The sequence below is a fragment of the Leiobunum rupestre genome, chromosome 11 (genome assembly GCF_980474605.1).
Source record: "Leiobunum rupestre chromosome 11, qqLeiRupe1.1.hap1, whole genome shotgun sequence".
NCBI classification, from domain to species: domain Eukaryota; kingdom Metazoa; phylum Arthropoda; class Arachnida; order Opiliones; family Sclerosomatidae; genus Leiobunum; species Leiobunum rupestre.
Window position 1 is genome coordinate 34,562,735 of NC_143394.1, and position 24,292 is coordinate 34,587,026.

At 37.4% G+C, this 24,292-nt stretch overlaps 3 protein-coding genes across 12 annotated transcripts; 2 read left to right on the plus strand and 1 right to left on the minus strand.

The window, feature by feature from the left end:
• Positions 1 to 1,147: 1,147 nt before the first annotated feature.
• LOC149922366 (uncharacterized) lies at positions 1,148 to 5,323 on the minus strand. 5 transcript variants are annotated; one of them, XM_090163355.1, is made up of 3 exons: positions 5,230 to 5,323; positions 3,429 to 3,834; positions 1,148 to 3,365 (listed from the first exon to the last, which is right to left on the minus strand). In XM_090163355.1, exons 1-3 carry the CDS (start codon positions 5,284 to 5,286, stop codon positions 1,582 to 1,584), a joined length of 2,247 nt encoding a protein of 748 aa, XP_090019481.1. In that variant the 5' UTR covers positions 5,287 to 5,323; the 3' UTR covers positions 1,148 to 1,581. The 5 variants fall into 5 exon arrangements, with proteins under 5 accessions (XP_090019481.1, XP_090019477.1, XP_090019478.1 ...); XM_090163351.1 differs by having other exon boundaries at positions 1,148 to 3,834; XM_090163352.1 differs by lacking the exon at positions 5,230 to 5,323 and adding an exon at positions 4,923 to 5,076 and having other exon boundaries at positions 1,148 to 3,834.
• LOC149922367 (sodium-coupled monocarboxylate transporter 2-like) lies at positions 4,400 to 17,208 on the plus strand. 4 transcript variants are annotated; one of them, XM_090163359.1, is made up of 17 exons: positions 4,400 to 4,743; positions 5,717 to 6,119; positions 6,191 to 6,259; positions 7,797 to 7,848; positions 11,330 to 11,397; positions 11,532 to 11,612; positions 12,283 to 12,356; positions 12,907 to 13,050; positions 13,211 to 13,340; positions 13,406 to 13,494; positions 13,849 to 13,958; positions 14,015 to 14,082; positions 14,135 to 14,221; positions 14,969 to 15,144; positions 15,205 to 15,302; positions 16,185 to 16,291; positions 16,966 to 17,208. In XM_090163359.1, exons 2-17 carry the CDS (start codon positions 5,730 to 5,732, stop codon positions 17,062 to 17,064), a joined length of 1,842 nt encoding a protein of 613 aa, XP_090019485.1. In that variant the 5' UTR covers positions 4,400 to 4,743; positions 5,717 to 5,729; the 3' UTR covers positions 17,065 to 17,208. The 4 variants fall into 4 exon arrangements, with proteins under 4 accessions (XP_090019485.1, XP_090019486.1, XP_090019487.1 ...); XM_090163360.1 differs by having other exon boundaries at positions 5,730 to 6,119; XM_090163361.1 differs by lacking the exon at positions 4,400 to 4,743 and adding an exon at positions 5,293 to 5,422 and having other exon boundaries at positions 5,730 to 6,119.
• Positions 17,209 to 19,309: 2,101 nt separating this feature from the next.
• On the plus strand, positions 19,310 to 23,299 carry LOC149922368 (sodium-coupled monocarboxylate transporter 1-like). 3 transcript variants are annotated; one of them, XM_090163357.1, is made up of 16 exons: positions 19,312 to 19,731; positions 19,786 to 19,854; positions 19,924 to 19,975; positions 20,032 to 20,099; positions 20,158 to 20,238; positions 20,324 to 20,397; positions 20,474 to 20,617; positions 20,683 to 20,812; positions 20,881 to 20,969; positions 21,025 to 21,134; positions 21,503 to 21,570; positions 21,628 to 21,714; positions 21,770 to 21,966; positions 22,032 to 22,129; positions 22,880 to 22,986; positions 23,044 to 23,299. In XM_090163357.1, the coding sequence occupies exons 1-16, from the start codon at positions 19,357 to 19,359 to the stop codon at positions 23,140 to 23,142; spliced, it is 1,848 nt and encodes a 615-aa protein (XP_090019483.1). In that variant the 5' UTR covers positions 19,312 to 19,356; the 3' UTR covers positions 23,143 to 23,299. The 3 variants fall into 3 exon arrangements, 2 of the variants coding, with proteins under 2 accessions (XP_090019483.1, XP_090019482.1); XR_016477266.1 differs by having other exon boundaries at positions 19,310 to 19,731; positions 21,503 to 21,714; positions 21,784 to 21,966; positions 23,044 to 23,064; XM_090163356.1 differs by having other exon boundaries at positions 21,503 to 21,714.
• The last annotated feature ends 993 nt before the right edge of the window (positions 23,300 to 24,292 follow it).

Sequence of the window (24,292 nt, forward strand, 5' to 3'; positions counted from 1 at the left end):
CTTACAAGACATGTCTGAAAATGGATTTGCTCTAACACCATTTTAAAAATAACACAATTATTTGGAATTTCTTGTAAATTTCTCCAATTTTAAAATTAATAGGATAATTCGTGGAACACATATTGAACAAAACAACAGGAATAACAAAAATAAACCGGATATTTTGAATTTTCTGGAATAAGGAGATTTACCGAAAAATTCGAAAATTCAGACCAAAAAATTTGAAATCTAGGGTAAACATTTAAATATCTGTATATAGCTACAAAAGAAAACGTAAATCATAAAACACAACCGCAAAAATTCTTGAAATCTGTTAATTATTTAAAGAAAAAACCAACTAAAACAAAAAAGAAAATTAATTTCTTAAGTAAATTCCGAATGTTTGGTTAGTACACCCCCCACGTTACAGCGCGTGTCAGACGGTTTCATCAATCTAAACTGACAGCGCTGTCAGTTCAGCTTCATGTAATTCTAATTCAAACGTCTACAGAATTTTGCCTAACCTCACAAAATTAATAATTCTTCTTGAGTTCTATTAAACCTGAGGGGGGAGGCGGTAGTTTCCAGCCCTCCATTTGATTACACCTGTTTATTTTTCCCTCATAGAGGAGGATATAAAGGTATTTCACAACAATGAAACAAAAGCCGCCCACGATATTTCAGCCGTGATATTCGTGTTTGCAAAAAAATTCGCACAGTCATTCCGAGTCTCATCTTTGTTATCGTAAATCCCGAAAATCCTAAAAGGATTAAAAGGAAAAAGTTTTCTATCTAATATGTTAATTGTTAGAAAAAAAGCTATCATCTTCGCATTAACTCTCAGGTTAAAAGGCGAAGCTATTTTTGGGCGTCTAAGTGGTCTCGCTGTCTTTTTCATCATTGGCATTGACGTCGGCTTTTTGGGAGAAATATAGCCCTCCCAACACCCTTTGTTTTAGCGAGGAGCAGACGCGTCAAACGCGATTTTCCAATTAGGGATAGTTTAGCGGTTTTGAGCTCAAGGATGTCGGCTTCTCAACTCGATAGTCCGACCTAGAATACACGGGATAATTTCTCGTCGACTTATTTTTATTATCGTTTCGAATTAAGCGAAAATTGAGAGCAATATTATCAGATTTTTAAAATGTTTACAAAATTTGCGCTGCCGAATATATTTATTAGAAAGTGTCAAAAATTAATTAAAAATTATAAAATTAACGAAAGTTAGATACATAGTTGTCAAGGGAGAAGATTCTTTCACAGTAATAACGTCATCAGAGGTCAAATTAAAAATAGCCGCAGTCAAACAAGATGGTGCCAAAAGTCCGAAACATTTTAATTATCTAAAAACCACGGGAAATATTAATTTCTTTATTTTTATGTCTAATTTTTCTCGAGTTAACTTTTGTGTTTATTCTTTACATACATCGATTAAAAGTGTGTTGGAAGTTTTCTATATGAATCAGCAATCAAAAAGTTTAAATTGGCATTAGATAAATTAAATAAAACATTAAATTCCAACCTCTATGGGCTTTGTTCTAAATGTTGGCTTCTAAGTGTTTCAAAGGAATTTGTGATTAATCCCTTTAAAAAATTGACCAATCACTGTAGAGACAATTGGAAAAGTTGGCTCTCCATCCCACACGCGACTTTGATGACCTTGACTTTCGAGCCTTTCTCCTGCGAGGCGAATAGGGCCAATTGCGTCCCAGAGTTGACGATATTGTAGAGGATGTCTCCGTTTGCTTGAACGTTATTGGGGTGAAATACAATGATCCACTGTTGTTGAGTGTTTTTCCGGTCACAATTTGCCAGTACGACAAAATTGTCTCCATTTTCGGGTTCCAGACACAAGCCACTATTCTTATCCACGATCGAATACTGGTTTAGGACATTCCCAGTTTTCTGGAAGAAGAATTGCTGGTTGTCCGCGTTATAATATTCCCACACAATGAGCGGGGTTCCAGAGGTATTCTCTTTGTTGAAGACGTCCAACGAGAAATCGCTATAGTAGGATATAATCTTGTAAGGTTTATCCTCCAGCAGATTCAAATATTTCGCGAATCGGAACCAGTTGAGGTGAACTCTTCCTCTTAGATGCACGTAGACGTCTTGTAGTCCCGTTATTTCCTCAATACCGTGATTAAGCAGACGAAATTCGCTACCGTTTCCATTTAGTTCGAATAGTTTGCTAGTGACATTCCCGACGACAAAGAGCACGCTGTCTGATTCACCACCCGACGCTCTGATTTCGACGATATCCGTCTTAACTGATCCAAAATCGACATTCTTGAACAATAGATAGTGTTCTTCACCACGGACGGTGGGGAAAACGCTAGATCCGCAACCGCTGGTGTCTTTACAAGAAGTCAACAGGACTCCGACGCGTTTGGTGAAGCCTTCGGCTTCCATTTGAGTGAAGGGGTTGGTAGTTCGAACCTTGTCAGGTGTCCATTTCATCGTGATGACCGAGTTGGGAGGGACGTAATACTCAGCACCGACCCATCCCCAGTTCACTCTGATCCGCGTTTCATTCGCCAATTCGTTAAGAACGATCAACACTATGTCTCCGTCCGGATTTTTGAAGGCGATTGTATCGAAGGCGGCCTCGTGTCGAGTTGATCGAAGTCTTTTCGCTCCTCTTTCTACGAAATGACTGAAATGTACCGTGGAGACGTATTCCGACTCTCGGTTGTCCGATGGAAGATCCTTTAAAGTATCCGTTAAGTTTTTCAAATCAAAGTTATACTTGACGATTACATTCGCGTAGTTTCTCACACTCTCGATCATGACTTTCTTAATCGCGCCCAAAAATAAGTTTTCGAAACTCTTTGTGGTGGAATTAGTCAAGTCCTTATCGGCGCAATCGGTAATCCAAATGTCCTTCGAAGGATACGACGAGTGCATCTTCACTTGAACCAACGAATCGCCGGATCCGCAATGGAACGCTGTCCCCAGAACTAAGTCATTACCGGAAACGCTCTTCATAACATCCATATGGTATCTGTACTTTGACCAGTCATCCTCACCAACCAAGATCTTCGTTTTGAGTTGAAACTGAATGAAAGCCCAATTAAGGTACTCCTGGAGTAATTTAGTTTCGGTTTGATAATCCAATAACATTCCAGGCTGTTCCGATTGTACGCTGGTGGGCGCGTTTTGGACTGAGATCGCGTGGATGACGATCCCTTCTTCTCCGTAAGCTTCGACCGTGAGGGCGACGTACAACGAAAAGTCAATCAATCGGGATCTGTTCAACCGTGGACCCGACTTCATCCAGTGGGGAGGCGTATAAAATGTTCCAATAATGGAGACGTTGGGGTTGATCTTTTTTACCAGTTTGATTATAGGGACGACGCAATCTTTGTCCTTTTCTATCGAGAAATCTGGTAAATGGACAGTTTTACGTAAATGTTGGCGTTTGTTAACGAATACGGATGGAGACTGACCTTGCAAGGTACAACAGGTGTCGTCGTACGTCTCATTCCGTTTCGTGGACCCCGACGGCCCGAAAACGACCTTCAAAATGTTCAAACGCAAAGCACCCTCGGGGTGAAACAGTTCCTTTATTATTTGGCGTTGATGGGTTCGCGGGGCCTTTTGGCACATGTCGTTCAGGACATCCTCGGACATTTTGACTCCGAAACCGTGAATCGATTGAGTCTCGTTCTCTACGGTATCGTCCACGTCAATGACGTAATCTTCACGTTCGCAGTGACTCTTAAATCTGGCGTCCACCCCGCGGCTGAATTTGACCTCGCCATCGACAGTGGTCAGCCATACTTGACCGACGTAGTTACCCTTGCCACTGGCCGTCGTCAAAACGCAGACCAAAATCAGCGATATGCCAGTCATCTATTTAAAAATGAAGACGGTTGTAATTCTTTCTTAGACCATCGTACTTTACGAGATAAAAACTTAACATCAAAATTCCTAAGTTCATTGGCTTTACGATATATGAAATAATATCTTCGAAGATATCGAATTAATTTTTCAACAGAAATGATTAACGGGAAAAAATGTCAAATGGTAAATTAATAAAATCATAGAAGGGATTAAGATGAACCCGTCGTAAGATAAGAATGGAAATTATTCCATCACGCAACGTTGATTAAGACACAATGCATAATTCATCATATTTTTATCGGGACAATACGATGATCAGGTATTTCACCTTGAAAGAATATAATCCGGGTAAGCCCCCCGCTTAAATTAATCGCCTCGATATTTGCTTATTGAATGAGTTCAATTAGCGGCGCAATAGTGTTCAGTGCATTTCTCAAAGTTCGATAATTTACAAATATGGAAAAAGAAAAAATTATCGGCTCTCAAGATATGTATTTGGTGTGACCTTTGAGACCGTTCGTCTATACTACATTCGGCTCGCAGGCGGTAAATATTAGCCATAGTATCGGGACTTCAGAAACGCACTCGAAAGTGAACGTCACGCTGTAAGAGGACCATTTTTAATAGGCATCCTAGTTTCTGATTTTATAGAAATTAACCTTGGCCACCGTTTTAGCCAGAGTATAGGCTCTCGGGGTATTCGGGAGATTGAGTTTTAGTTTTCCAGGGATGCCGCTATAGGACGCGCTAGATTCAGATGTAGAGTAGTTACTTCCTGCTTGCGATACGGTAATTCAACCGCCTGCCGCGCTAGACCATTCAGTTGTTTTTACATCTAGGAAAACAACGCGTTGAAAGATAAATTACTTTCTGTCGGATATACCATCTCCCATCAATAAAACTACGAATCAGAGCGAGGTAAGCTGTACATCATCGCCCCCCCGTTCGAAACTAGGGGTATTCCAAAAGCCCTTTTATATTTTATTGATTTTATATTCCATATTGTTATCTACGCAACCTCCTTCGTATTTCCGAACAATCGCCTTTAAATAATTTAATAAAAGCAATAGTAGAAAGAAATATATCTTCCTACATACTTAAAATTGGGGTCAAGCGTGTGCCCAAGGGTGCGTTTTTAGTTAGCGCCAGTCCCGTTTCTTTCCGAAATTACGTAATTATTGGGGTCGAAGAAGTTCGTTCACTTTCTAGTGTCGAAGATAAATTGTAATATCAGTAACGGTACGCGTTTTGGAAGACGTAATTTTGAATATTGATTAATTTATTTTATATAAAGGTGATCGTTGAATTGAGCTTTGGAGTTCTAAAAAACTCATAAGCCTATTGAAAAATACGCTAAGGAGAAGCTAGAAACGCTTATCTTTAATTTAAAGAAATATTTATTACGAAAAGAGTCAAAGGCCATATCCACTCAGACACACAAATCAAATTTAATTTTCGCATTAAGGTAACTGCAGTAATCGAGTCAACTTCGCCAGAGTCAAAGTATTGAACTTAAACGAAATTAAATTATGCATCAGTCATTTAATCGTTAAGCTACTCGAACAATTCCCAAAAAATCATCTTTCAGCCGAAATTAGTGAGTTATTTTATATTGATATTTAGAGAAAAAATATAACAAATGTGTTTTAATACGTTTTACTAGTACCAGTAAATATTTTTCGCATTTTTTTGGGACTAGATGTTGCTTTTGACTCGTTATCATTAGCCGCAATGGTGTTAATTTCTAATCAACGGGCGATAGAGCAGATTTTAAAATATATAAAACTACGCTCCATTTCACTACGATTATCGCAGTATCATATTCCCCGACTCTCATTGACTCAATTTCAATGCCTAATGACCATCGTTTTGACGCTCTCAATTCAATCAGACTACTTTGAAAGATGGAGGACAACGTGACGCTGTACCTGAGTGGCCCTCTGGACTCTCTGATCCCGGAACGGCGGACGTTCTCGGCCTGGGACTACGCCGTTTTCGGATTGTTGCTGTTGGGCTCGTCAGCCATCGGGGTTTTCTACGCCTGGAAGGACCGAAATGCCAAAAACAACGAGAATTTCTTGCGCATCGGCGGAGAATTGGGCATCTTTCCCGTGAGTATCTCGTTGATGGCCAGCTACGTCTCGGCCATCACCATTCTGGCCATTCCGGGGGAGATGTACACTCATGGAAGCCAATTTTGGCTTTGCATCGTCGGAGTTTTGGTTTCGGTCGCGGCCACAGATTTTCTTTTCTTACCCGTTCTCTACGATCTCAATTTGGCCAGTATTAACAAGGTGGGAATTTCTAATACGAGGTATAACTTAAAAAAATGGACCAACTAACACCATTCTTTATAAATGTACAGTATTTCTCCATGAGGTTTCAATCGAGATTTCTGAGGTCATTTTGTTCACTCGTCTCCATATTTGGAACGGTAATTATCACCTTTTTTAGTAAGCTATACCTTATCACTAATATAGCCAAATGTTTCTCATCGCCGTTGACATAGTAAAAGATAACCGATTTGAATGAATCTTTGATCGTAACTAAATCCATCAAGGACCTATGTCGTAACGATACCCAAATTTGTAATTTCAATTTTTGGTCGGACACATTCGAGGTTAAAGCTTATAACAAGCGTTTCAAAGGGAACTTACAACCGTGTTAATAACAATTTAGTACCTCATTGTACATATTGTAAAAGGAAAGTCTTATACATAAAATTATTTAAAATTAATTTAAAATACCACTAATGTCAGAAGTAAATGAACCGAGGTTATCAGACTGCTATGTTGGAGGCGTTTTCCTTATGAAGTCAAATTTGAAATTTTGCGCGCTCCTAGACCGAAAAAAAAACATTTTTGTTTTTATTAAACCATTTTTTATACAAAGAAATAGCTATACCCACAATTCCCAAGTGAAATTTATCGCGTCAAAAGACGGGGATGGAAATTAGCTTTTATTTTACTCGATTTTCTCATCATTTTTATAAGGAAAACGCCCTCGGATTCTGAGCGCTATTTCGATAACTTCGGTTCATTTACTTCAGCTAATGTACAATAAAACAGTTTTATAAATATTTGAGAACTTATTATCGTTCAGGGATTTTATTATAAAGTAAACGTATTAATTTTAAGAAAATAAATGAAATTACACATGGAAGTATTTTTCAATTTTAAAAACTATTTTTAAAAACGCTAGAATAAAATAGTTTTTAAAATTGAAAAATACTTCCATGTGTAATTCTTTTATTTTCTTAAAAATAAATACGTTTACTTTAAAAACAGTTTTACTTAAATTTAAATTTATTTTATTTACCTCAATGTAATGTATATTTATCGAAATTTATATATTTAACGCGAGTTAGTTAATTTTTAATCAGTAGCATGAAGTAAAAATTAGGTATCTTAAACGATGTTACTGATATTCGTTCGCTCATTAAAATATAGGAAAGGAACATTCGACAGCATTTTAAAGCTAGGGAATCTTCCGGCTAAGATATATTTCAAAACACGACGCTTCGGTTATAACATTATTTTCTATTCCTCTTCTATATTTTCTATGGTTCGCTTCTGTGACGGGCCGTTAGAAACAACCTGGTATTTAAACAGAGATGGATTGACAATACACATTTTCTATTGGAGGATAATCTAATAAATCTCAAAACAACGGTTCAAATAACGTAATACACAAAAATTCAAAATAATTTACCGTTGACGCTCCAGTGAGTTTCGCTTGAGAAGAATGTGTTTCTTCATAAATATCGTGATAAAGATCCGCGTCGAGCGTATCATCCAAAGGTGATTCAAACGGAAAATTCTGTATGTAACGCGATACTCATAACTCAAGACAGTTAGTCAGACTTTTTATATTTTTCTATAAAATTTTAAATAACCGAGGTATCAATTATAACTAAACCGTGACGAAAGCAAAATGAATTTATCTTTGTAAAACTTTAATTTCTTCCGCAGTTGTTTTATTTGGGTGCTGTACTTTTTGGCCCATCTTTAGCGATCAGCTCAGGTAAGCAGTAACTATTCATTTCGAGGGGTCGGACATTTACCAAAATCCCGTACACTTTGTCTAAAATCGCAAAATCTTTTAACTCTCTCTATGGTAAATTAACATTGAAATCCCAAAATCACTTCAAAAAGTAATGATAAAATCGCCAAAATCTCTACGAAATCCCGAAATCCCGTACAAAATAATGGCAAGTGTCCGACCCCTCGATTCATTTACATAATTAAACAAGTTCCATTAGGGGTCGTTTGAGTTTGTAATAAGTAGATAAAATTCGGTGATAATTATTGCAATTGATTGGGCTTTTAAAAAGAAATTTCTCCATAAAATTTTGTTAGAATTGTGATGTAATTATTGCTTCTAGATTAAAGGAATGAAAATTACATAACACTTTGTTTTCCTTGGTATTTCTTAAAAAGATAATTTACACCAATTAAAAATTATAATTGTTAAAAATTATAGAAAATATCTTTTTAAATAATTATTTAACCGACCAACGAATGTTATTGACCATTATATACTTTTAAAATTTGATCATAATTTAATTTACCATTTATGTAGTTTTTAAATGTATTCATAATTTAATTTAATTTACCATTTATGTAGTTTAAAATTTGATCACAATTTAATTTAATTTACCCGTTATATATTTATATAATTTGATCATAATTTAATTTACCATTTATATAGTTTTAAAATTTGATCATAATTTAATTTACCATATAAATAGATTTAAAATCTGATCATAATTTAATTTAATTTACCATTTATATAGTTTTAAAATTTTATCATCATTTAATTTACCAATTTTATATCACTTTTAAATTTGATCATAATTTATTTTACCATTTATATAGTTTTAAAATTTGATCATAATTTAATTTACCATATAAATAGATTTAAAATTTGATCATAATTTAATTTACCATTTATATAGATTTAAAATTTGATCATAATTTAATTTACCATATAAATAGATTTAAAATTTGATCATAACTTAATTTACCATTTAAATAGATTTAAAATTTGATTATAATTTAATTTAATTTACCATTTATATAGTTTTAAAATTTGATCATAATTTAATTTACCATATACTTTTAAAATTTGATCATAATTTAATTTTGGTAATTTCATTTGGAAATATTAAATGATACAATAGAAACAATGAATTGACTTCGATCAGTTTATACGAAGATAAGCCAATTTGTACAATTTTTTAATTTCTAATCTCAAGAAAATCTTTGGAAAAGACAATTGAAACGGTTAATACTGTGAATTTAAAAATTTTTGTGATTTGACCGGAACTGAATATAAATGTACCTTTTTGAGAAGTGGAAAGCAAAGCTATACTTTTGTATAATATCTTATCCTTTTGTTGGATTGAACATCTGGCACAAATTACTATCATTTTGGCGATTTTGACGAAGATTGTTTTTTTTTTGTAATTTTGTACAATAGGCCATATCGACAAGCGAATTGTGACTCGGAACCCCTCCCAATAGTCAAATAAAGCCCAAACCAAAATTGTACCAAACCTCCCAAATCTACAACCCCTAGACCCCCGCTGGGGAGACCCCGTACCCCACATAAAAGAACCGCGATTGTTGCCTGCATTTAAAATTTTGGGGTACACCCCTCAATTTTAAATTAACACGCTCTATCTTTAAAATTAATTACTTGCGCAATTTTTTTTTAAATAAATTCCCTTTAAAAAGTATTATAAGGTGGTATAATATAAAGGGGGAAAGTAGTTGTAAGCCTGTTGTACCAAAAAGCCCTTTTTTGGGTGGTTTTGTAGATATTTTTATATCAGAATATTGGGTGGTTTAGGAAGGTTTTTTCGAGGGGGAATTAACTCGCTGAAAATGTGTACACCAGATTACATATTTCAAGAGATTACTTAAAAAATTACAGATTACTTATTTCGAGTAATCCAAATAATATTATTAGAGAATATTATGAGATTACTGAAGATTACTAGAGATTACTGATATTACGCGACATTACGCGAGATTACTGATATTACGCGAGATTCATTATGATTACTGATATTACGCGAGATTCATTATGATTACTGATATTACGCGAGATTCATTATGATTACTGATATTACGCGAGATTCATTATGATTACTGATATTACGCGAGATTCATTATGATTACTGATATTACGCGAGATTCATTATGATTACTGATATTACGTTTGATTCATTATGATTATTGGATATTACTGATTGCGGATATTACTCGATATTATTATTATGGAATTACGGATATTACTCGAGATTATTATGAAATTACGGATATTACTCGAGATTATTATGGAATTACGGATATTACTCGAGATTATTATGGAATTACGGATATTACTCGAGATTATTATGGAATTACGGATATTACTCGAGATTATTATGAAATTACGGATATTACTCGAGATTATTATGGAATTACGGATATTACTCGAGATTATTATGGAATTACGGATATTACTCGAGATTATTATGGAATTACGGATATTACTCGAGATTATTATGGAATTACGGATATTACTCGAGATTATTATGGAATTACGGATATTACTCGAGATTATTATGAAATTACGGATATTACTCGAGATTATTATGAAATTACGGATATTACTCGAGATTATTATGGAATTACGGATATTACTCGAGATTATTATGGAATTACGGATATTACTCGAGATTATTATGGAATTACGGATATTACTCGAGATTATTATGGAATTACGGATATTACTCGAGATTATTATGGAATTACGGATATTACTCGAGATTATTATGGAATTACGGATATTACTCGAGATTATTATGGAATTACGGATATTACTCGAGATTATTATGAAATTACGGATATTACTTGAGATAACTAGTATCTCCTGGGACTACCGGAGGGATTACCTAACGAGTGTACACCATATTACTCGGGTTTTGTGATTTTGGGAATTTTTGGACTGTTTTTGGTTTTCTTTTTGAAATTTTAAGTGGTTTGGTAGAATTTTTGTAATTGGAATATTGGGCGGTCTTGTAGAATTTTGGTAGTAAAATGCATTACAATATTTGATGAAATTTTGAGTTACGTATAAAATAAGTAACGTTAAATAGATTTTAGGTAAATGCCCTATCATTTTGAGGCCTTTACAAAATGAAAAGCAAGCTATTGCCAAATTAAGCTAACCTACGAATTAGAACCGCCTCTGTTTAAGGAACTCGGTACTTAATACAGTTCTTTATTATTACTCCCATTCTGGGATAAAGTTACCAATTCAGAGAAGGGTTTGATAATATAAAAAACCGTCTTACGATTATGGCGCATCTATATTTAATTTCGTCTAAAGAGTATAGATTAAGCGTACTTTAGATAAGAATTGTTTAAGTTAAATGGCGCCAACTTCATCTGTCAATGGTTTACGTCAATCAGCTGAAATGATATTTTGATTTTTCTCCCCTTTCTTTCATCAGTGACCGACCTCGAATTGTGGACGTCCATAGTCACCATCGGAGTCGTCTGCACTTTCTACACCACTATCGTAAGTCACTATCTCCTTAAACGAAGGCTATCGATTTCCGCTTTTAAATTTAACACACTCGTTCCGTTTCGTACGACAGTTTAATCGTAAGACTAATAAAGATACTAAATGGCAATAAATAATTGTCTTTCAAGGGTGGCCTTAAGGCCGTCGTGTGGACGGACGTCATCCAAATGATAATTATGACCATCGGTTTATTCGTGGTCATTGTTAAGGTAAACATTAACAACGCACTTTACACCTCCTGAATATAAGTTAATATCAGGAAATTATATATGTATACTTTTGGAATGTCTAAGGCTCCATTGCCATCGTGCCGTGAATGGGCGGGGTGAAACTCCGTCAAATGGTAGTCATCATAAGTATTTTCAAATTAATTGTCTGTTCACTGTTGCTAAAAAGGTGGGGTGGCCTCGCAGCAAGAGGAGCCAGGTTCGATCCCAGCTTGTGGCACTGGGTGAAAACTCGGAACAACTCCTTCCGCGTTGAGTTTGCAAGTTCTTTCCCCACTGGTTTAAGGGGTTTTCCCCCGAGCTCTTCAGTTTCCCCTTCCATAAAACTTGTTGAGGTTAACGGCATTAGTTAGTGTAGGGAGCAGGGCTTGCCACCACCCTCCTACGCATTGTAACCCGGCCACCTGAATTAAAAGGCTTCAAAAGTCGATTGATGATTTAGGCCTGGCTGGTTATTATTTATTAAAAGCAACCGATATAAAATATAAATGAGTGACGCTTAAGCGGAAAATATACTTTCAAGGAAATGAATTCACAACGCGAGAAAAAATCTCGGTTTTAAGATACGCCCGTTTTTACAATCATCCTTAGACATTTCAAGTGTATACATAATTTCCATTTCAATACGTAACAATACCCTTATTAATGACAGATTGGCTATGATGTCGGTGGTTTCACCAACATTTTTGAAATCGCCAACCGAGGAAACAGAATTAACTTTTTGAAGTACGTTATCCACAGTTTTCTCCGTATACCAAGGAAGGTATTGATAGCGTAGACTGGAGTTGTAACTTTAAATTCACTCTCCGGAGTACGCTAAATCTAAGATCATTTACACCTGGACTACAATGCCAACGTTATAACTCCGATTTCAGAGTGTCCGCTACAAGACACCACCCAGTGGAGAAAATCCGCGATAGTAATCCACAAACATTCAGCAACCCTCCCATTTTTTATCCCCCTTCTTTAGGAGGCGAACGGTTCGTAAATAACGGACGAAAATTGGTCACGACTCGCGGGGTGACCGAGTAAAATGTCAGGAGAGGAGCGCGAAGTGAACGCGTTTTTTCAGTCCGAATTCTCTTGTGGACGAGAGTTGCCTCTAAATAAGGATGGTGGCGTTGGGGTAGCGGCGACACTAGCCTAACAACAGCGCCTACCTTCATTGCAGTCCAGGTGTAAATGGTCTTAGGCTAAATACAACCTCCTTCAGTAAAAAAACAACCCGTAACTTTGAAAGAACGTCCATGTAAAATGTTTTGGGAAATTGATACAGAATGGGAATGCACGTCTTCCAGCCGGAACCTTCATTCTGGGACAGTCTCCTTAACCCGGCCATCACGTGGACCGCGGCCTTCGTCGCCAGCCAGACCAGCATCCAGCGCATTTGCGGGATGAGCACGTACAAGAAGGCCAGAATGTAATAAATATTCTAGCTGCCGCAAATAAACATTCCTTTAAAGGACTGACTGAAGAAAGATTAGAAATATTTCAACCGTGCTTATAAAGCTTTCTCGGAAAACGGCGCTTGTAAGAAAGGAGAGCTTTCCCGATTTTTCATTAAATCGTATCATATTTAGAATAACTTGGCTGAACATTCCTGGAGTTTTCCTGTTGACTAGTCTAGCTTGTATGTGTGGAATTTCTCTATACTCATTCTACTTTGACTGCGACCCTTTAACGACCAAGGCCATAGAAAAGCCTGATCAGGTAAATATCTCACCGTCCTTCGAATCTTTAGGAAAAGACCAATATAGTTTATAACCTTACGCCAGTTGATGCCGTTTTACGTCATGAATGCCTTCGCGGAGATGCCCGGTCTTCCAGGAATCTTCGTAGCTTGCGTCTTCAGCGCGTCTTTAAGGTAATTATCAAACGCGGAGGACCACCTCACGGCCAACTTTGATCACGCGCTGTTCGCGCTACAGCGTCCAACACATTCGTCGAAATTCCGCGAGCAAGGATTTTCCCCCTATAAACTGTACTATAATGTGTAGGAGGACAGCGCCACGCTCGGTTGTTATATTGTCTTCAATGTAAAAACTATACTAAAAATAATAATCCACTAGGGGCGCTGACGTCATACACATCTTTTGCTCATAGGTTAACGCAGAAACGTCAACGAATGAGATGGCCGCTGTAGCGCGAGAGATGCGCGAGACATCAAAGTTGGCCGTGACCATCTTGAAATACTATTAAACTTCCGTAATGGTTACAGTACCCTATCCTCCGGCTTGAACGCGATGGCGGCCATTACGTGGGGGGACTTCCTAAAGCATTTTATCAAAGTGGAAGGCACCGCGCAAATTTACGTCACTAAACTTACGGGTAATTCAATTCGAGACGAATTTAAACCTGACCATTTATCATAAAACGTTTTACAGCCGTTTTCTATGGAGCTATAGTAATCGGCGTGGCTTTCCTGTCCAATAACATCGGTTCCATTTTGCAAGTAAAGTTACGATTTAAATATATTTAACTTTCTTTAATCCATTTTGTCGCAGGCGTCTTCAATGTTGTCAGGACCATTGAACGCTTGCGTTTTCGTCGTCATGATTTTGGGCGTTTTGGTTCCATTCTCGAATATATACGTAAGTACAGAAAGACTACAAACATTAAACTTCGAAAGAACAATAGACAATTTAAAGGGGAACGGCCAAGCTTTTCCAAATATCGCCTTATTTGCGTATCAAAAGATCAACAAGACGTTCAATATACTAACACGTACCTTATTTTGTCTTGAAAAAATAGTTTTTGGCCTAAAAAGTTGAAACGCAAAATAATTTGAATTTTCGCCACCATCTTAAGGTGTATCGCCAGCGCCAGCAGGACCTTAGTGAGCGATTTGCGAACTAACCTAACTTTTAAAATCGCGCAATTTAGGCTTAGCTATCTGGAACGCGCCGCGCGTGCAAAACAAATCTTTCGCGTCTTCAGCAGGGCGCTTTTACGTTGTTTTTCTGTCTCGCCGATTTCTCACCAGGTGTCGCGGCGGACGCGCGCTTTTCAATTTCCCGAAATTTCTTTATTTTATTAAAAATTAACCACTTAATATTTTGTTATGCGGTTTTCGCCATAAATTTTAGTTTTTTAGCTATAGGGCTATCTAACTGGTTAAAGCTTGACCGTTCCCCTTTAAATAGAAAATTAGCTGGTAAGGAAGACTCTGTGAATATTAAGTAACGATTTCAGCATTAGGCTTCTGAACGTGAACCCATAGGCTTTCACTAAGCTATCTTCACTATTTGTACTGAAGTGTAGACAATACTTTGGCGTTCAAACGCTTCGTGCTTAAACTGTCAAACGTGACCTTAATGACCAACTATTTTGTTCCAAAGGGGGCCATTTCGAGCGTGGTCATCGCCGTCGTGTTCTGTCTGTGGACTGGAGTGGGTGGAGCCATCATTTCGCGACCTCAGTACAATCTACCGACGACCACGGAAGGTTGTCCGGGCTACAACGCTTCAATACATTTTAACAGCTCCGTACACAACACTCCATTCGAACTGCCATCGTAATACGATATACACGTATTTCACCTTAGTATTTCCATTAAAGTAATTAAACCTTGCAGAGATATAAGCATCATGCAGTATTTCAATCCATACTTTGTGACGAGTGCCACCTTTGCCTTGGCCCTGGTGACGGGACTCGTGGTTAGCGCCATTACTGGTATGCGGACCGAGCGTTATTATTCAATTAAAGGAAAAGTCCAGGTTGGGTAAAATTTGGGTCTATTTGAAAGATCATGTTTAAATATACTCAAAAATATCAGTCGTAAAATTGTATCTTTTTTTAATGACGAGAAATTAATTTTTAAACGAGTGAAATTTACCCGCCAAGCGAGCTGCCATTTTCTTTCGCCTTCCCTCCGCAGACCGCACGCGGAGCAAGCGCGCGCAGGGAACAGAGCGCTGTTATAGCCATAGATATAGGAAACGTATATAAAGGTCTAGATAAAATATTTCAAATGGAGTGAATACGGAGGTGACAGCTAGCAGAAACGCGTAATTTCTGCAGGCTATCCTTATAAGACGCTATCTATCGGTAAGAAAGCTCGTGCTATCGTCGCGAGAGCCATTGTCTCCTGCTTAAAAATTATACTAAAAGTCACCAACATATGGTGTCTAAAGACTACGGCCTGCGGAAAGGTCAAGCACTTAGTACTAAAATGCTAAGAGAGCTCGCGCTCTTGGTCACGTGCCTTCCTCGGTGTCTGCTAGGTGTCAATTCCGTATTTTATGTTAGGCTTAGACGCCCCGAAATTTGTCTAGACCTTTATATACATTTCTTATATCTATGGTTATAGCGCGAACAGCGCGTGATTAAAGTCCTAAAACGTCACCGCGAAACAAAATGGCAGATCGCTTGGCGGGTAAATTTGGCTCGTTTAAAAATTAATTTATCGTCATTAAAAAAAGATGCAATTTTACGACTGATATATTTGAGTTTATTTAAACATGATCTTTCAAATAAATCCAAATCTTACCCAACCTGAACTTTTCCTTAAAATAAAGAATTAAATGAACAACGATTAATGAACGGACGGTACAGGTGGGGCGAAAGGGCAAGTCGTAGACAGCCATTTAGTCCATCCAGCTATTCTACGATTTTCGAAGAAATGGCAGCGAAGTAAACGATACAGTTTCTGGTTTCCTCAGGTAAAGCCAAAATTAATATAGAAACCATAGAAATATCCAGGTGTCTTAGGCAGTGGCGTAGATAAGTATAAGGTTTCCGTGCCAACCCCTCCCTCTTGGGTGTAACTTTGGCTGTACTAAAATTGCACCCGCTTCTCAAGGCGTTTACACGGCTTAAACCCCTTCCTTGAAGGATTTCTGGCTACGCCACTGGTCATAGGCAACCTAATAAGAAAAAGTAGGGCACTTTATATTTTGCCGGGGCTAATTTGTGCCAGGATAGTCTGTTTCGAAAAAGGAAGTGTGAGGTAATGGTGCACGACCAATAACCACTAATAGCCAATTTGAAGGATTAATAATTTCTTTCAACAGTAAAAATAAAGATTATTTTGGCAGTTTAATGATAAATTATTGAATTGGCACTTATAATTGTTTACTATACACGTCCTTTTCGTTTCTGAAGGTAGCTATTTTCAAATTTGAGACCAAAACTCTTTTTTCTCCTATTTATAACCATAACACTAAGCTGGCAGTAATTTTGCGAACCAAGATAGCCGGGCATAGCTAGTTTCCGAGCGCTAGTTTCCTTAGTTATTCGCGACAGACTATCATTTACCAAATCGATTAGTGTTATACTTAAGATTATTATGTTATTAATTTCGTTATGTACAAGAATGTTTTATGAACCATTCTAGTACGTTTCTCGAAGGGAGAATTGTGGCCGAAGCATTGACAACGGAGATGCCCAAACCAAAAAAGATTCGATAGGCGAACCAGTCAAAACGAGATTTTAATGATTAGCTTATTAATTAAATTTTATTTTTATAATTTTATACGACTACGAAAAGCCTTTTGTAAATATATGGTCAGAAGAGTACTGCAAAGTACAAAATGTGTATTTATCTTGACTATAATAATAAATATTTAAGTATATGCTCTATATTTCAATGTTTTGAAAACCCTAAGATTGTTTAAAAATCTTTCTTAACAGATGGATTTCAAAAGTAAGTGCGTGAAAATTCAATTCTACCTATCTTGTGAAGACTCACTTCATTGGGGGAAGGAAATTTCCACCCACTGACTTTCGGAATAAACCTATTGCGTTCATTGAAACTTGTCCTTCGTTGTTCATTTTACTAAAGTTAATTGGAGATAAAAGACCTTTTGGGGAAACATCATTTTTAGAATAACTTAGATATTATCTAAACTTAACTATAAAAATTGTAATATACAGGGTGTTTCAAAAGGTTATGCAAAAATGTTAAGGAGTTGTAGGGGGTGAGTTGATAAGTATGCCTGTTTTTTCCCATTTTCCTACGATGAGTTAAAAGAGCGCCAGAGAGCTTCAAAGTGTGGCCTACTAGCTCCTGGAAGTACGCTGCAACAAGCGCAAAACCAAGCAGCAGGGACTTTAAATACGGTTTAAGTTACCTTTTTACGCTGGTTACCTCGATTTGTTTACAAAGTTCTTTTTTACCTATCACACGAACCCAAACCTTAATGTTCGCATTTCCCTGCTGCTTGGTTTAGCGCTTTGGAGGCCTACTTCCAGGGGCTAGTAGGACACACTTTGAAGCTCTCTGGCGCTCTTTCAACTCATTTTAGGAAAATGGGACAAAAACAAGCATACTTCTCAACTCACCCCTACAACTTCTTAAAAATTTTGCGTAACATTTTGAAACACCCTGTAGAGTTCTTTATATGGATTCTTTTACTTCAGAGTCTAAACCCAATTTTTAAAGATATTTAAATTTATATTTGTTAAAAGGTGAATTATAAAATTTAAACTACTCACTTGATGAAGACATCTATGTACCCACGATTTCTCAGAAATGCATGGCGTAATCGAGTTTAAAAAACCCAGAGATATAAATACGTGATTATCGGAAGAAATCCACGCCCCTCAGCCTTCCTTCGTGTACTATGTCTCTCTTTATCCCGGTAAGAGGGAAGATTCTCTCTGGTGCACTCTCACAAGGAGACTACCCCAGGTGGTTATCACCTATTTTGTTGAAACTCGGGGGTCAGGTAGACCTTATGGTAGTATGAAAATTGCCAAAGGGAAAAGTTGCAATGGGCTTTAGTTTCCCCATGGCAACCGAAAATGTTATTATTCTCTCAAAACGAAAAAATCTCCATTTAAAAAAGCATGGGATTTTCTCGTTTTCACAGGGTACTTACTTACTTAAAAAATTTGAAAAAAAATTAATTTTCAAAACTTACTCAAAAAGATTAATTTGACCTATTTTGGGTAAAATTGATCAAGGATTTTGGGTAACATTGATCAATTTTGATTAAATTTTAACAAAATTTGGGTAACCGAGAAAATCCCATGCTTTTTTAAATGGAGAGGTCAAAACATTTTCGGTTTCCACAGGAAAACTAAAGCCCATTGCAACTTTTCTCTTTCGCAATTTTCACACTACCATAAGGTCTACCTAACCCCCGAGTTTCAACAAAATCGATGATAACCACCTCGGGTAGTCTCCTTGTCAGTATAGGTGGAGAATAAATTCTGGAAACCATGAAAACAGGATAAGGTGTCGGATTCATACTTTCTGTTAACCAGAACACTTTCTTGCTGTGATCAATGCATTTTATAAGCCTAAGAAAGTGATCTACTTTAAGGAAATATTTCACACGAATTTGCTACGTGTTAGTCAGTATTATCAAATTATTAGTCATGTTAAGATGGCGCTCGTAAACGTGTAGGGTGAGTGTCTACAAATGTATAGACTACGCGCCATAAAGCTACGTCTACACTCCAACACGTGATCTCTACGAGTTCCTAGAGCGGCTTTAACCACTCTATTTTCACGTTATAAACTAAATCATTTACGAAAGTAGTTAAAATTGTTTTAACAAAGTCTAGCTGCGATTTGCTTTATATCGCGAACTAAATATATATAATCGTTACACTAATATTATGTAAGGGTCGTTGTTGATTAGCAGTATCCAATTACCCCGGACGATATTCTCGAGTCACTTGGCGCGAGGCCAAAGCCAGATGTTCTTCTATATCAATGAGATCACCAAGGTTATTTCAACGCCGGTTCTTCCCGAACAATTAGGGACAATTCGCAACCATGGACAACAGAACGGAGCAGCTCTATTCTTTGATCCCGGAGCGACGGACATTTTCAGGATGGGATTACGCCGTCTTTATCTTCCTGTTCATGGTGTCTTCGGCCATCGGCGTCTTCTACGCGTGGAAAGACCGGAAGGCCAAGAACAACGAAAAGTTCCTGAGGATCGGTGGTGAGATTGGCGTCTTTCCGGTCAGCGTGTCTTTGATAGCCAGTTACATCTCGGCCATTACCATCCTGGCCGTTCCGGGAGAGATGTACACCCACGGTAGCACGTGGTGGCTTTGCATCATCGGTATCTTCTTATCGGTGGCCGCTACCGACTATCTCTTCTTGCCGGTTATTTACCGTCTCAATTTGGCCACCATCAACAAGGTTTGTACAGATATTCTAAGAACAAGACGTTCCGTAACCCTTTCTGTGTTGTAGTATTACTTGATGCGATTTCATTCGCGCTTTCTGAGAGGGTTTTGTTCGATCGCTTCCATATTTTCAACGGTAACGTCAATTATTTCACAAAAAAATATTGAGTTACGTGGGTTTTTCATTTAATTATTTGATATTAAGTTGTTTTACATGGGTGCCGTGCTATTTGGACCGTCTTTGGCCATAAGTTCTGGTACGTATTTTACAATAAAACGAGGTTTAAATATTACAATAGTTTGACATTTTCAGTGACCGATCTTGACTTGTGGACTTCTATAATCACTATTGGGGTTGTATGCACATTCTACACAACCATAGTAGGCAAAATTTGTAATACAATAGAAGCGATAATGAGTTTAAAATAAATAAATCTAGGGTGGCCTGAAAGCGGTTGTCTGGACAGACGTCATTCAAATGATGATTATGGTTATCGGACTATTCGTAGTCATAATAAAGGTATCATTCAATGACCGTACACTACTACCTCGAGGAGAACGAACTATTAACGCGATCATTTAAATACGAAATATTGAAAATGCAGATATCCTTCGACATGGATGGTCTAAGTAATATTTTCGATATAGCCAATAAAGGAGGAAGAATCAATTTTCAAAAGTATGTCTCTAGACTTACGCGCATTAACTCTAAATTGAACAATTTTCGATGAATAAATATCAATGGTAATCTAAAGAACGGGCCTGCATGTTTTCCGACCCGAACCATCAATTTGGGACAGTATCTTGGCTCCGGCCATAACCTGGACGGCTGATTTCGTCTCGAGCCAAACCAGCATTCAAAGAATATGCGGGATGCCAACTTACAAAAAGGCCAGACTGTAAAAAACCTTGAAAATAGGCCGTTCTAAAATCTACCATGATTGAGCAACATTTGTCATTTTAGAATAACTTGGCTGAACATCCCGGGCGTTTTCCTGTTGACATCCCTGGCCTGCATGAGTGGAATTTCTCTGTACGCGTTCTATTCGCAATGCGATCCATTGGCAACCAAAGCCATTACGAAACCCGATCAGGTGCGTTCCATTACTATTCGACACAGTATAGTTCTCTAATTTGTAAGCTGAATTATTTAATTTAAAAGCTGATGCCATTTTACGTCGTGAACGCTTTTAAGAATATGCCGAGTCTACCTGGCATTTTCGTAGCTTGCGTTTTCAGTGGATCCTTAAGGTAAGTTCTGTTATTATTTTGTAAAGCAATGGACAAACGTATTACGCTACCGTAGCACCATGTCTTCCGGTCTGAACGCAATCGCGGCCATCACTTGGGGGGATTTCCTAAAACACGTGATCCACGTGGAAGGGAAGGCTCAAATATGCATCACCAAGATTACCGGTTCGTATTACAAAGGCCTTTTCACGCTAGCAAACATTTTTGCCCAACATTGTTTTCGAATCTAGTTTGTCTTTTCATTCACACGCTCCACGAAACGTTGGCGAGTACTTGTTATTCGATTTATCTCTTCTACTAAGAAATGTGCCCATTTACGTCAATAAAGGCGCTGAAAATTATTATTTTCATTTTAAATTGTTAAATAACAAGAATATAGACAAATTATTCGGTCTGTAAATTTTTCAAAACATGGCTCACAAATCGTTTGCTTGGAAATTGCGTTATCTAATAATGTTTCGGGGAAATGTTGGGCCAAGTGAATAGACCTTAAGTTAACTTCAAATTACAGTCTATTAATTCCGATGTCCTAGCAATTTTTTACGGAGCTGTAGTGATTGGAGTGGCTTTTCTGTCCAACAATATCGGTTCCATTTTGCAAGTAGGTAAATTAAATAAAGTGTTGTGTTTTGGACTGATCATTACGCGGATTTCTCAGGCGTATTCCATGCTGGCCGGGCCTCTCAGCGCCGCTCTCCTGGTCGTGATGACTTTGGGAGTTTGGGTACCGTTCTCAAATTCATACGTAAGAACTAAGCGATAAAAATGAGATTTGTCTTTTAAAATAACGAGAGTCGTAGGGCGCTATTTCCAGTTTAGTCGTGTCCGTCATTTTCTGTTTATGGACGGGCATTGGTGGAGCCGTTATTCAACGACCTTCGTTCAGTTTGCCCACCACCACGGAAGGGTGTCCCGGTTACAACGCCTCTTTGCATTACCTGGAATTAGAGCGAGATCAAAGTTCTTCGAGCCACAACGTCTCGTTCGAGATTCCCACGTAAGTAACAGCGGAAGTTCATGAACCAAAATAAACGACTAATTCCAGTCATTTGTGATCAACAGCGACATAAGAATCATGCAGTATTTTTCACCTTATTTTGTTACAACTGCCACGTTCTTAATGGCTTTGATAACTGGACTGTTAATTAGCGCTGTCACGGGTATATCAACTTTCAAATATTCTCATTAACTATTGTCAAGAACCTATTTTGGTTTCTGAGAATGTACGTCTACCTTTCAGCGATGTACTACGCTCACGCCATTCACCCTCCATTTTCCTAATTGTATCTCGCCATCTATTATCGGTCGTAAGAACGTTTTCTTTTATCTGTCGAGAAAACGTGTATAATAAGCGCTTAAATAAAACATCTTTCAAGAAAATCGCCAAGAAGTAATATTTCCAAGAGCCAGGACCTGCAAGGGCTGTTTATATAGTGCTAGTAGAAAGAATGGTAACTTTTCACCAGCAAACAGAACGTCGTGTTTTTGCTAAGCCTTATAATGTCCAAAGATCTACCTGTTTAAAACGGGAACACTTGTTGCATACCGTACACAGTGACTTGCAGGTCCAGGCTCTCGGAAATATTACTTCTTGGTAATTTCCTTGAAAATGTTTTATTGAAGCGTCCATTAGTTATGGAAAGATTCGATTTAACTCTTAATTTAGATTAAAATTAATTTAATGAATAATAAATAGCAAAATAGTTGATATATCCTAAACTATTGTAAGAACACATTCTAAACAAATCCCGAACAGCTAGTGTTATAGTTCGAATTTGAATTGTAACTTTCAGTCAGACCTATGAAGTTATTCTAGTACTTGATTTTGTAAACTGGTCCTTCGTACGTTTTCAGTAACCTAAATAGGTTCTGGCTATTGTAATGAAGGTAATTAATATCGTGAACATCAGGTGGAGCGAAAGGGGAAGTGGTCGATAGTCGATTGGTTCATCCTGTCATTTTGAGGTTATCTAAGAAAATGCAGCGAAGTCAAAGATACCATTTCTGGTTCCCGCAAGTAAAACCATCCGAAACGAGAAATAGATTAAATTTTAACTTTTTCATTCCAATATAGTACGTTACACGAACAGAAAGCGGAGAAGGGTCATGGAGGGAGGAAAACTATAATCAACGACCGACTTTGCAATTAAGAGAAGATTTTAGCGATAAATAATTAATATCTTTTGCTTCAAATTGGGTCGGCGACGGAATCTTGGTCGTCCTTGGCATGGCGAGACACTTACCCCATCGCCCCAATACAACAAATGGCCAATTATATTTTTACGAATGGTTGAATGTTTTGTTGATAATATAAAAGCGAAAAACTTGAAGACGCGAAATTTATTTATAATATCTTAGTTTATTATTTTACAGCATCCCTATATATCTGGCGGTTTTCAATTTCATTGTACAGAATCTGTGAAATCTGCCAATTAATTGCCCGAAGTTTTCAGGCTCGTTTCGTGTTTTCCTCTCGAAGCCAAAGCAGAGGCGCCATCTGTCCGTGTTCGAGACTCGGGCCAAAGCGGCATGCACCCAAATTCCCCTTCCAAACAGAATTTCGAAAAATATTATTGATATTACTTTAACTGTTTGTAAATTGGGGAAATTAAGCACACTTTACTGGAACATTTTAAGTTTATTTCAATATTTACGGAAGTTCAGTGTTCTTAAGTCAATACCGAAAATGTGTTTATTAGCGTTTTTGAAATTAGTCTAGAATTTGAATTTAGTTTCGTGTTCCCTTAGTAGTTTTTGGACTCGCACATTTGAGACCACTCTGCCTAGCTTCGTGTTTCCTCAGTATTTTTGGACTCACAGACTGAGACCGCTCAGCCTAGCTTCGTGCTCCCTCAGTATTTTTGGACTCACAGACTGAGACCACTCTGCTCTGTTAACCTAGAACAGTACTTTGAATCTTTAGATTGTAAATTAGGAAGCGATAACATTACAATCGATAGATAATCAAGTAATCTAGCAAAAAGAAATTCTAAAAAGATTCGATCTTTCAGCATTTCAAGTTATTTTCAGTTAATTTTTATAACTTAATCACTATATAAAAAGAGATCCAATAACTCCTACGAGTGCCCACTAAACTCTCCGCGGACCGCAGTCGGGGCAGAACAGCAGTGGCGATTAAATAACCACTACGTTCGCCTTGAAACTTTCTTGATACTCATACTACGAAAGTTCATTTTCTAGCTTTTTAAGCGAGGTACATGTAGGCATGCTTCCAATGTCCGACCGATTACTTTATTCAGTGGTTTAAAAATTTCGTTTTCTTTGCAATGACTTACTGGACAATTGAAATGAAAATCGGAGGG

What these genes read in the sequence shown, in the direction of transcription:
- LOC149922368 (XM_090163356.1), top strand. Translation starts at nt 19,357, where the DNA reads ATGGACAACAGAACGGAGCAGCTCTATTCTTTGATCCCGGAGCGACGG. An exon ending in GTTTTCAGTGGATCCTTAAG is followed by an intron (nt 20,970 to 21,024) that starts GTAAGTTCTGTT and finishes ACGCTACCGTAG; the next exon opens with CACCATGTCTTCCGGTCTGA. An exon ending in GTCTCGTTCGAGATTCCCAC is followed by an intron (nt 21,967 to 22,031) that starts GTAAGTAACAGC and finishes TGTGATCAACAG; the next exon opens with CGACATAAGAATCATGCAGT.
- LOC149922366 (XM_090163351.1), bottom strand. Translation starts at nt 5,286, where the DNA reads ATGCGAAAATTAAATTTGATTTGTGTGTCTGAGTGGATATGGCCTTTG. An exon ending in TATGGCCTTTGACTCTTTTC is followed by an intron (nt 3,835 to 5,229) that starts GTAATAAATATT and finishes ATTTTTAAATAG; the next exon opens with ATGACTGGCATATCGCTGAT.
- LOC149922367 (XM_090163359.1), top strand. Translation starts at nt 5,730, where the DNA reads ATGGAGGACAACGTGACGCTGTACCTGAGTGGCCCTCTGGACTCTCTG. An exon ending in ATTTGGCCAGTATTAACAAG is followed by an intron (nt 6,120 to 6,190) that starts GTGGGAATTTCT and finishes ATAAATGTACAG; the next exon opens with TATTTCTCCATGAGGTTTCA. An exon ending in GCACTTTCTACACCACTATC is followed by an intron (nt 11,398 to 11,531) that starts GTAAGTCACTAT and finishes TTGTCTTTCAAG; the next exon opens with GGTGGCCTTAAGGCCGTCGT.